The 12579-nt window shown below is 37.4% G+C and overlaps 1 protein-coding gene across 1 annotated transcript in view; it reads left to right on the plus strand.

Annotated features, from left to right (window-relative positions):
• Nucleotides 1-12579, plus strand: part of PLPPR5 (phospholipid phosphatase related 5) — a 127204-nt gene that overhangs the window by 34970 nt on the left and 79655 nt on the right. The window contains exon 4 of the mRNA XM_008264833.5: nt 10525-10657. Within this exon, the coding sequence (XP_008263055.4) occupies nt 10525-10657 (133 nt within the window). The remainder of the gene's footprint in view (nt 1-10524; nt 10658-12579) is intronic.

Raw genomic sequence — 12579 nt, forward strand, 5'->3', positions numbered from 1 at the left:
AGAATTACTGGCTGCTACCAGACAGTAAACCGAGAGCTGACACACTGGCACAGGTCCCTGATAATTCTCTGCAGATAGAGTTGTCAGTAGACAACCCAAGGAAGTCCAATGGGGAAAAAGTATAGCTCTTTTCTACTGTAAAAAATAAATGTCATTCTTTCTAAGCTATAGATCTGAAAGGTAAGATAAATCCCAGTGTACTCCCCTGACCATGTTTTGCTGCACCTGTGTCTCAAAATACTATGTAAATGCCTTTTATCCACGTCCCATCTGTGTCTTCCATTGTGTGAATTGATTTTTGTTCTCTTGTTTTAAACTTTCCTCTCTCCTCTTCTGAATAACCAAGAAAGTGGTAAAGGAGTTCATTGTCGCTTTGTAGTCAGCCTTCTCAGCTGCGCTTTCTCTTTCTAAAGAGCCCTAATTCTTTTCTCCAATTATCATGTAATAGCTGTACTAGGGGATCCTTCCTAATTTCGAATTTCTTTCCTCCTAAGAGGAAGAAGACATATGCTTTTACCTTCTCTCCCTAGTGTTTCTGGGCATAAGATGTACCAGATATTTAGAACTGTGCCTCAAACAGATTTATACATCAAATCAGCCTGGAAAACACTGGACAGTAAAGTTAACAGTTTTCTTTAACAGATTGCCATACTTTTGGTTTGCGTAGGAGAACTAATTTGAGGAAGTTATACTAATATGGAAAATGAGATAAGGAAACTACTGCAAACTTCTCCCTAAAATGATGAAAAATTATAAAATAGCATTGTGTCAATTTGAACTTCAAAATGAAACTGCATGAGGTTGAGTCCTGGCTGTGTGTCTTATTGACTGAATGACTTAGGTAAATCCTGTAATCTGTCTCTTTGCATTCATAGCCTGTAAAATGAAGACAATGAAATAATGCCATCCTGAGGTTGCTGGAAATAATGAATTTTGATGTGCTAATATGCATTCGAATCTCTAGGAAGAGCTGAAGTTTGTAGGCTTTAGCTAACTTTCCAGACTAGGATGTATAAATCCTGTTAGTAAATACAGTTTGGGAACACTGACATAAAGACAGTTAATTTTTGCTTGAGTTTCAAAGGCTCATGTATAAAATCTCCATCATGTCAAAGTCCCCAAGAGTATTTAAATTTTATCATGTTGCTTTTTTATTATTAATGAAGACACCAGGAAATTATAAAGTTGGAGAGTGGGTAAGCTTGCTAATAGCTTACATACTAATTTTCCTTCATTGTGAGCTAGTTCTTTTGAGGAATGACAGGTCTGTTATAACTGCTGGCCTACAGCAGATCTGTGAACATGGAGAAACTGAACTCATATCTTAAAATTTTCATAAGTTACAGGTATACAAAATGAGTGTGTATTCTAGTGCTCTTACAACTGATGTTCATCATTTATTTGAGTGGTTGCAGAAAGCATAAAGATTGTGCAAATTTTAATCAGCAGCATTTATTTTAACCAGGAAAGCGTGTTTTCATTGTTTTTACAAGCTCCCAGTCATTTAAAAAGAGTGCATGCATAGCTTGTAAATCTTTGCCCACTTTCTCTGTCCTCCTGATGTCTCACCACCCTCATGTGCACTTAGAGATTAGGGTCAGGACCTCCAATTCTTCCATGTTATGGCACCAACAACTGTTGGAGCCCAGAGGTCTTTATGCTCCAACCAGCAGAAGGGTGAAGAATACATGGAAAAGACACTGGAAATTTTACCTTTTGGTCTGAGACTGCCGTCATTCATCCTAAACTTCCTTTGTTGCAAGCCCATCTAGATACAAATGTACAGGGTATGTTGCTCAGGAGAGATAGCACTTCCCATGGCAACTTTAAAGTTTGAAGGTGTGTATGTGATAGGTATGTGAAGGTAGTGCATGTTTATGAAGTTCAATGTGGCCGTTTGCCACTGTATGCATATTTCAAGCATCATGTTGCATATAATATACATATACAGCATTTATTAACTAAAAATAGTTAAACACAAAGAAAGGACCTAAATTTTTGTGTTCTCATTATGAAACACATGTAGTTAGATATAATATAGTTTCATAATTGCTGGGGGGGGATTGTATAACAATTGCATCTCCCACTATGTCACCTCTTCAATTCATTCTCCTCTCTCCTATCTTTGGAAGCTGTGTTCAGAAATGTTAACAACTGTGTTAGTTAGCCACAAGGCTGAAATTAGTCTACATGTAGAAGTAATCTTAGTTTCTCAATATCACAACACATAGTTAGGAGATACTACCCAGCATAGCTTTGAATTTTCCTCAACTAGCTTGAATTGGTGATAAGAAAGGAACTGTATTCATATGCACCTGTATAATAATCCAAAATGTTCAGTAGGTTTGACAGTAACCTAAGTATAAACATTTTAAAATTTAAGTGAGTGCCATGTCTAGATTTGTCCAGATTAATGCAGCTTTTCAGGTCTTATTTCTCACACATCTGAAGTATGTGAGATGCGTGCCAAATGCTGTCATGCTAATTGTGTGACCTTTTCTGCGGCACTGCTCCTGAAATGGCGTTCTTGCATCAATTCCAAAGCAATGATTTGGGAACAGCTTTGTCACTATCAGCTGCAAAGGAGAGGCATGTCTAACTGGGTTCTTATAAATGAAATCATAAAGCTGTTTGGAGTTTAACATTTGATAAAAATCTCCATTGATTGTATCTTCCTAGAAAAACTTATTTAGCATTTTGCCTTTTAGGGATATATATATCCCTAATTTATATATATAAATATATACATTATATTATATATTATTAAATATATAAGTTATACATAATAAATATTATTAAATATATATTTATATATTAAATATATAAAATATATATTTATATATAGATATAGATATATATAAAACAAAGGGTCCTCCTCTGGGGGTTGAGATATGATATTAAAGTTACACACTCATCCCAGAAAATTTTATTCATTTTATTCACTTATACGGGGATTTATGACTCATACCTGTGTTTATATACCTGCATATATTTAGGTTGCTATTCATTAACAAGGTAGGGATTTTTACTCACTACCAAACAAGATACTGGATAAGAAGCAGGGATAGATACAAGATCTGTCCTTAAATACAGGATGGAAATTTTGATGGGTCTTTAGGAAGTGCATAGATCCACCTTATAAGTCAAGACAGGTCCAGGGGCTCCATAATGTTCAACACAAAGGTTGATAAAGTGCAATATAATGGCTTATCCAGGAGAGGCGATGTAATAGGGAACTTGGTCCTCAAATTTGGGGAAGTCTGTCAGTGAGATGCAGGGCTTCTGTTTCTCAAGCTGGGGTTCAGGTTCTTGTCCCTCAAGGAAGTAGCCTGTCAAACTGTAGTGAGGAGGGGACTCTGACTTGAGAAGTGACACCTGTGTTTCCCTGTAGCCTGGAAAAGGAAAGCAATCAGGATCCTTTCATCTTTCCATTCCAGCTCCCTGGCCTTTTGTGTCATCTTGTCTACTTCCACAGCACATTGACAGGGGCCATGGACAGTTGCTACTCTTCCACAGAGTTGCTTGAGGGCTTCCTGTAGAACTGGGGAACAGGTGGAGCTTCGTCTCTCTTGGCAGAGGCTGGAGTGGGGATGGGATGAGTTCAGTGAGCCTCAAGTGATGGGAACTTGAAGGCAGATGCAAGGGAAGTGAGGTTAGGATACACAGCTATGAGAAGTTCTAAAAAAGCTCCTGGAAAATGTGGATTGTGAAAAAGATGCCTGGACCTCAAAAATTTTTGTACCAAAATAAACTTAGGTTTTCATTTCATTTCCCCTTGAATGTTACATACTTAATATGCCAGGCTACACTCCATCTCCCAGTAGAGTCTTTTTTCCCCTCATCCCTCCTTGTTCTTTCATGTCCTAGTGAATGGAAACCATTTGCTGACATGAGAAAGAAGCAATCATAGAAAAGCTTGGCCCAGGGGAGACCGTGAATGCTGCCCACCAAGGCCACCAGTGTTGTTCCTAAGGTTCTGTTCCTTTCTCACTCTCCATGGACATCTGGTGCCTGGCGCAGGCAGGAATAGGGGCCCTGCTCCTTCTCAATGGAACTCAGTTAACACTGTTTATCACCTGAGGTCTCTCTGGAAACAGCTCTCATTTGCGGTTCACAGGACAAAGGCAGTTTTATCAAGGGAAACTATGATGTGATGGAGCTTGTAGTGTTCTGTGGGGAGCAACTCGGACTAGACTGTTACTGGAATTAAGACTTATTCTATGCATCTGCTCTCCCACAATATAGCGCTGGGAGAGGAGTAAACAGCTTCTACCCAACTGCCTCTCACCAACTTGACAAGCTGCAGGAGCTGCTCCTGATTGGAGGAGAGCAGCGTACTCGGCGTGTGGGTAGCAGAGTTGGGATTGGTGGAAGAGGACTATAAAGGAGGAGAGAGACAACATGCACCAGGAACATCTAAGAGGAACATCTATCTGAAGGAACACCTGAGCAGTCCCCGAGAGAGCCGGCCGGCGGTGTGCCGCTCCCCCGCGGAAGTGGGGAAAGTGGCAGGGGGCACCGCCCTTCCACGGAGGTGGAAGTGTCGGTAGCCAACCCGGGAAGAACCAGCAGCAAACCCGGGAAGGGCTGAGCAGACAAAAGAACAGCACAGGGTCCTGTGTCGTTTCTCCACGAAGAGGGGGAGCGACAGTGTTCTCGTCTCTGACTGGCTTATGTGCCCTCTCCCATTCCTGGCAGGAAAGCCAATTAAGTAGGTTCTTCACTCAAGACTACTTTAGGAATCTAGGGAGCATGGCATCCAGTGACTCCTTAAGACCCTCTTCTTGATTAAGTTGAGAAAATGACACCAGCTACTCAGTTCCACAGAAAAGCCAAGGGTATACAATAAAGACCTGAAGAAATTTTACTGGAAAGAGAATCTGAAGAAAAAAAAAGCTAAAGTGGAATTAAAAAGGGTGATGTGGAATTGTTTTGGTCTTAGCTTGAAGACTGAGTGTTAGCAGGATCAGGACAGCATTTTTCTGCACTTGGTCCTCTTCTACGTGAAGAGTAGTCATGTTTCTTATGTGGTGCTTAGTGCACTGTCACCTTCCCTTTAAAACTGTAGAAACATTGAAATGTGAATAACCTGGAAGTGGAAGCATGGAACTGACCAGGCTCCACTTGGAAAAGTTGGGGGCATAACTTACAAGTTCTTACACAGAGGTGGTGGTCATAAGAGCTCTGCATTTAGATTGAGAAGCTGGTTATGCCAGCATCCATACCCATGCACCCATGTTTAACTCTCTCTCTCCCTCTCTGTCTCCTTCCCTCTCTGGATAGGTTCTTTATCTTTAAAATGGGCAGATCGAACTGATTTCATTCATTCGCATAGCATTTACATTTATTGTCAGTCATCCTGCTTTAAAACTGGAAGTGAAGATAAACATACACAACCTCCACTTTCAAGAAGCTTTCAGTTGACTAGAGGAGACAGATGTTCCTGGTACTCATAAAACCATAAGAAAATTGCCATAATAAATGTACAAAATGCTATTGGAACACAGAAAAAGAAGGATGAATTGGACCAGGAATAGGCATAGAATTGCAATGGAGCAGGCAACATTTAAGTCATGTCTCAAGCACTGAATAATGCCCTGCTTACCAACCTATGTTAAGCTGTGGGCCAAGTAGAAAAGTCTGAATGGATGGAGCTGCCTGGCCTGGTGTGATGTCAAGTGAAAATATTTAGCTGTGACTCAAACATGGCATGTCTAGAGGCTATGTATGAGTTTCAAAAGCTGAAAAAGATTGGTTTAGGTTCACTTGTAAATAATCTCTTATCACAATGCCTGTCCCAGGCTATGAGGACATACTATAAATTGTCAATAAGAAATTTGGATTGCACCAAATTCATTTTTAGTAGATCAGTATGTCAATAGATGGTGTGAGGGGCATAAATGAGTTCCAAGAACACTGTATTGCAGGAAGAAACATTATGGGGGACTAGATTTTAAACTAGGAGTAGTAATGAAAATAGACATATTTGAAATGGAATTAAGATATAAAACCAACAGGACTTAGCAATCTAGTAGATTCAGTTATACAAAAGAAATGTTTGAGATTTCTTATACAATATGGCAACTATACTTAATAGCAATGTACTATATATCAGGCTTCATTCCTCCTTACATATTGCTAAGAGTATAGGCATTGAGTACTCTTACTGTAGAAAAAAGCATAGGAGGGAATTTTATGTAAATTAGCTTGGTTTAGCAATTTTGCAATATATATGTATTCCAGTACATTATATTGCACACCATAACATATATAGTTTTTATTTGTCAATCAAAATAAGTGCAAGCAATATATGGGAACAGGCTAATCATGGTAAAGAAGGTGTCATCATGATGTATAGGGTATGAGACTTTTAGTTGGAGTGCCTTAAGTGGAAGATGAGTGGATTAATGGAGATCATGACTTGGAAGAGCCCAAGGTTAAGGGTGGGATGTAGAAATTTCATTTTAGATGTGTAGGCTGTGAAGACTGCCAGTAGGGAGATCTGAGCATGTTGAGATGTTGCTATTTAATAGGAAGATGGATACCTGCATCTGGAGTTCAGAAGATAGATAAATATTTAGGGTTACTTTGAGTCCTACATGATAATAAAGCTTTAGTAAGAATGAAGAATGAAATGAAGTCCACCAGAAAGGACTTCTGAAAGGAGAAGAAAGATCCAAAGTAAAATAGTGAGGAATGTAAAATTTGATTTTACCATTCACTGAAAAGCACCTTTACTCCAAATGCAAGAGAAAATGATAAATGTATACATTGGAATCAGTATGACCTGATATTAAATTAGTCCTAAGGAGTGAGAGATAGGGAGAAAATAGAGACTAAAAGTTCTTAATTTGTGCCTAGTGCAATTGTAAGCTTAGGAAGAAAGAGTAGGTAATAACTGCAATTATTGTCAGTATCATCAATTGTGTATGATTGCATATTATGCTACACTGACTCCTAATGCTATTGATATTCATGACAATATTATAGTTATTGTTAATGATCCTTTTGTTACCAGTAACTTTTATCAATGACTATGATAATTTGCAGTTACCGAGTCTTACCTGCGTGCTATGCCTACAAGGCAAAGTCAATCTGTTGAAGTCAAACTAGGAACTATCAGAAGAAAGGCTAGCTCCTCCTCTCTCCTATTGCTTTGTTCCTGATTGAAATAGTTCCTGAGTCTTACAGGCTTGTCTAATAACAATCCTTCCTTTAAGTGTAGTCAAGATCATACTTTATCTTTATTCGATGCTGTGTTAGTTTTTGTTCTCCCAGAAGAAAGTAGAAAATGGGATTAGACGCATGAGAGAGTTTTTAGGGGGAATAGCCTATATAATGTTCAGGTTGTAGGGTAAGCTGGAGAAAGCAGGCAGAGCTCTCAGATTGATGGAGGTCTGAACTCAGCGCAGAAGGGGAAGAAAGGCAGATTGGATGGGAAGCTCTTCAGACTGCAGCACAGTTCCAAGAAAGAATTAGTTAGGCTCATGAAGAGTCTTATGTCTCTAAGGAGAGGGTCCACCTTAGAACCTCTACCATGCTTGGTCCACAGAGACAAGGAGCCTATCAGAAGTGTGGCCTCAGTGTAGACAGAGCATTGTATCCAGAGGAGCAACAGTTAGGGCCCTAACTCTGCAAGTTTCTCTGCAGCAGGACATCTAAGTGGCCCCTTTTGTAGCCACTGTGATTGTCTTCAGCAGCTTAGTGAACTTTTTCCCTAGTGTTCCATTGGCATATATTGTTCAAATCAATAAAATAAAACTCAGCATTATATCATCATTATTTATTTCCATGCAATTATAAACCCATTGAATGCCAGTGCTTACCACTGCACTCTTAACTCAAGGCATTCACTTGAATACATTCATCACAATCAGAAGTATTTTAATTTCGTTATTTGAATGTGTCTGAGGTTAATAAACAATGGTGCTTTTCACTCATGGTTTGAGTATTTAAGTGTTAAGGGAGAATATGGTTTGGATGAGATTGTTTGTAGATATACTCAAGAGGGAAGAATTAGAGCCTCCTAGTTAGAGATACCCACTGGAAACATACAGATATCAGGGCTCAAGCTTACACGTTTGATGAGATAAGGACCAAGTAGATGGACAGAACACAGAATCCAGAGAACATGTAGAAAAGGCTACACCAGCTCAAGTTGGGTTACAGAATGCAGACAAAAGATCAAAAACAGATGTGGATACTCTGTTATAGACTAGATCTATTGAAGATGAGATCTTTTGAGGATGGGATTTTTCCATTCATTCAATAAAAAATATTGGGCATCTACTACATTCTAGAGAGATCAGTGAGTGAACAGCCTGGGTTGGGATTCAGTATACCATGCAGTAGGGCTTCCTGGAAGTGGAGACCTAGTGACAGGCTACTGTGGATAAGAGAAGGCTGAAAGGATAGCAGTTGTGTAGGGATCCAGTTAGGCCCTTTGCTGAAGTCAAATGGATGACAGGTGTTAGAATTTGGAACATTCTGTGGTAAAACAGACCTGGAAGAAGTTGACACTAAAAACACGGAAAGCGTCATGGTGTAAATTTCTTTCATGGGGCACTGGAGCTCCTGCAGGATATGAAAGAGTTATTCAGAAAGGGGGATTAGTAGGTTTCAAACACACAGCTTGTCTGTGAATTTTGTGACAGATGATGTACCCATGGAAAGTAGTTCTTGTGCCCACTTTCGCTGGATGAAGTGTTTTATCACTTACCTGCTCTACTTCTCTAAAACCAATGTTAAAATTTAGGAAGAATTTCTATGTTCCAGTCTTTCCTAATTGAATCCAGTCTCAGCACGTATTAGGCAGACTTTTGTTACTTTAATTATAATATCCAAGAGCAGCTTTTTAGGAAGGAAAATGCTTATTTTGGCTTATAGTTTGGAAGTTTGCACCTAAAAATCAGGCAGCCTCGCTAGTCTGGTGCTGATGGAGCTGGCAATGGTGGGGCCGGTACAGAGGAGTCCTCACGTGGCAATCCAAGAAGCAGAATGAGAAGCTAGGCCAAACCTGACTTAAATAACCAAGCTTCTCTCAAGAACCGCCATTGGAGGTCAAACCCCAGTGACCTCTTACCAGACTTGCATGTCAGACACCATAATTAGATCAAGCCTTCATCCTTAACTCATCAAACCTTAACATATGATTTCAGACTTGAAACAGCTGCATGACTTTGGGGAGCCAAGTGCTGCTCAATTCATTACATAGTAGATCGCTGACTCCAAACTTTTAAGATACAGTTCAGTTCAGTATCTTCTGGTTTAACCTTGAACTCTGGCCTGCTTGGGAAAAGAAGTATAGCAAGAAAAAGAAGAAAAGTATATAGAAAAAAAGGAAGAAAATTAAGAGATGCCCCATAATCTCATTCACATTGGGGTAAAAGTGGGCTGAACATCTAATCTCCTGTGACCCCCTTCTCTACCTCCCATTTACTATTTTCAATATCTTGTAACTTTTAAAATCTTATAGTCATAGATACTATTTTTCATTAACATATTAATTAACCTTGACAAAAACATACTAGACACAAACCTAACGATGACTGATTAGCAGATACACAATTGGTTCCAGTTTTTTGTTCTCTTAATCATACTCTTTGTGAAGTTGTTCATGGTATTAAATAGAGTCAAAAGACCTAAGAATGAATTGGAAATTTCCACCCGACTTCTAACTGGGCAGAAGGGGAGCCAATTATTTAACTTTCCCAAAGCTCCATTTCCTCCTCTGTAAAACAGAATAACACTTCTCGCTCTGATACCTTTCTGGGTGCTCTGAGGACCATGTATGAAAACCACTGAACTCGGAACAAATACCATTAAAAGATAGCCAGGTCCTTTATTAAATGAGCAGTACAGAGGAAAGAATCTGTACCAGAACCTGCTTCTCCTTACTCCCTCTTGGACCATTCACTGGAGTCCCAAACCTTGTTTTTTTTCACTTGCACATTTTTTAAGATCAAAACAACATATTTCAATTGAAGTATAAAGAATATGCTAATGATTACATTTCTTAATAATATGTCTGCATAGGGTAATCTCAAGGTCAAATATGTGTGAATTGATTTTTTCTCGTAAAATATTAACATGATTTTAAATTAATGTATCTATGCCAGATCCTTTGAAAAATATTTGCGAGAGAACCTGTTCTGAATTCTATAGAAGAGTCGAATTTAAGCAACAGTTTCTTAAAAAATGAAACCCAGAATTCAATCACACACCAACAATAACTGAGTATTTCCTTAAAGGTTCTTTGTATATTTCATTTAATGAAACTTTAGAAAAGAAAAATGTTGCCGTATATTTTTATTCATAATTTGTCATTTTAATATTCCCTTGGCTTCAGGGAAATATGGTTTATATATACAGGGATAAGATTATAATGATAAGGCCTGGTTAGGAAAATATGGTTCAGTTTTACATTGAGATTATTATTATTCAAAAGCTCTTTTTATATCTTTTTAAAAATAAAAACATACTGTTTACGTTCTAATATTGTTTAATCTCTTATTTCTTTGCAAGATAATCGTTGGAGAAACTGCTGTGTTTTGCCTACAGTTAGCCACAAGGGATTTTGAAAACCAAGAAAAAACTATTTTAACTGGAGATTGTTGCTATATAAATCCACTGGTACGCCGAACTGTCCGATTTCTTGGTAGGTATTCGTTGATAGTCTTTATTGTTGCTGGAATAATGTTTATGTATAAGTTAACCTTTAAAAAGATCTGCATTTTAGTTGTATGCAAATATTAGGTTATCTATTCTGTGAAATGTTTCAGTGTGGTTTGAAAAATGAACATTACATACAAACTTCTAATACTGCAAGACCCTACATCAGAATGTCATTTACATGTTAAGGAAAAAAGAACATCACACATATATATTTAATATTCTTGAAGAAACTAAAAAATATATATAATTTAAAAAATGATTGTGTTTATGAAGTTTCAGAAACTGCTTAAGGGGAAATGATAAGCCAGATAGGTTGTTAGGGATCATGAGAGACAAGAGAAACAGCTTGGAAAATAGAAGAAATGTGCAATATTTGAAGTAATACTCCATGTAATACTTCTGAGCTATTCTTTGTGTAAGACAAGATATGTTTGGAATTTTATTACATGACAAGATTCACTGATACTTTAACTTTCAATCTTAAATAATAGCACTAATAAATATGAACACTGAGAAATCATTGAAAATCAATTCAATGGAAACTCAGCCAAAATGATATTTTTAACTGAACAAATACAATTTGATATAAATTATTCATTTCTGAATTTGTGAGACAAAAAGAACTATATCTGAATATACTAAATGACATTTACGATAAATCCTGATCAGTATTAAGAGATATACTAAGGACACTGAAGCCCCTCAGTATACTTTTCATCCTGAAGAGGACTATGGAGATAACACGTATGGATGATCTAACCTGTATGTAAACCCATCCAAGGCTAAGCAAATATCACCAGGCCTATGGATTTCTCTGAAGACATAAAGGTCTATACATTCAACACTTATTTATATCACTAACAAGTTATATATCACCAAATCTTCATTTATCCTGTTGAAGGGATAATTTTTGTGTGAAACTTTTTTGCTTTTTAAAATTTTTATTAATATAAAAATATTTCATGTATTTCATAGGTACACTTCTAAGATTATCATATTTCCCTTCCCCACTTCTCGCTTCCTTAAGCCCCACTTTCCTTCCTTTTTTCCATTAATTTTATCAAAAAATAATTATTTTACATGCATTAATACTGTGCTCTTGAGTCATTTCTCTTTGTATGAGTATCATTTAATAACCAAATAAGAACACACTGAAGACTAAAAGCATCTGATGTAATTATTGTGCCTCTTTAAGTAAAATATTTTCTGCATTTGTGCACGGTTTTTAAAGATTTGTGGCACAAAGTAGGCTTTTATGTCTTTGCATACTTCTTGCCTATTACATGATTTTATGAAATGTTAAGGAGAGCTTGATTTGTTTCTTATTTCCTCACCATGATTGGGATGTTCCTAGTTTGTTATCATAAAATGAAAGTCGTAACCAAAGCATTAACTCATAATTATCACTCTTTTCAGTGACTCTGTCCTTGACGTCAGAGAGTAGCTAATGCTCATGGGATCTCTCTTTAATAATTACCTTTGTAGTAAACTATGATATTGGCCTGGGGCTTTGATGCACTGACACTTTACTTCTAAAGCATACTTGGGAACTTTACAAGTATCAAGAGACATTTCCATTTTCTTGTCAAGTATTTCCCTGTTTTTTAAACAGGAAAACCTGTTGCACCAGATAAAAAGAATGGTTTAGTTAAATGAAATGGGTACATCTTAGTCCAGATTTCAAAGGATTAAAAATAAAGACTTATAATTTAGGTTCCCATGATTGGTCATCAGGTTTGGAAGAGTGATTGCGTATGTCTTTACTGAATTCAGTTCTTTTTCATTGCTCTGCCTCTCTCATATTTTTGCTTTTGACAAACTTTACTTTGATGACTCATAGAATGCTGGTGAGATGAGAAAGAAGACCTTATTGTTTCTTTTTAGAAATTTGAGATAAAGGGAGAA

Source organism: Oryctolagus cuniculus, chromosome 7 (genome assembly GCF_051225735.1).
Source record: "Oryctolagus cuniculus isolate XC-2025 breed Fujian yellow rabbit chromosome 7, ASM5122573v1, whole genome shotgun sequence".
Lineage (NCBI taxonomy): Eukaryota > Metazoa > Chordata > Mammalia > Lagomorpha > Leporidae > Oryctolagus > Oryctolagus cuniculus.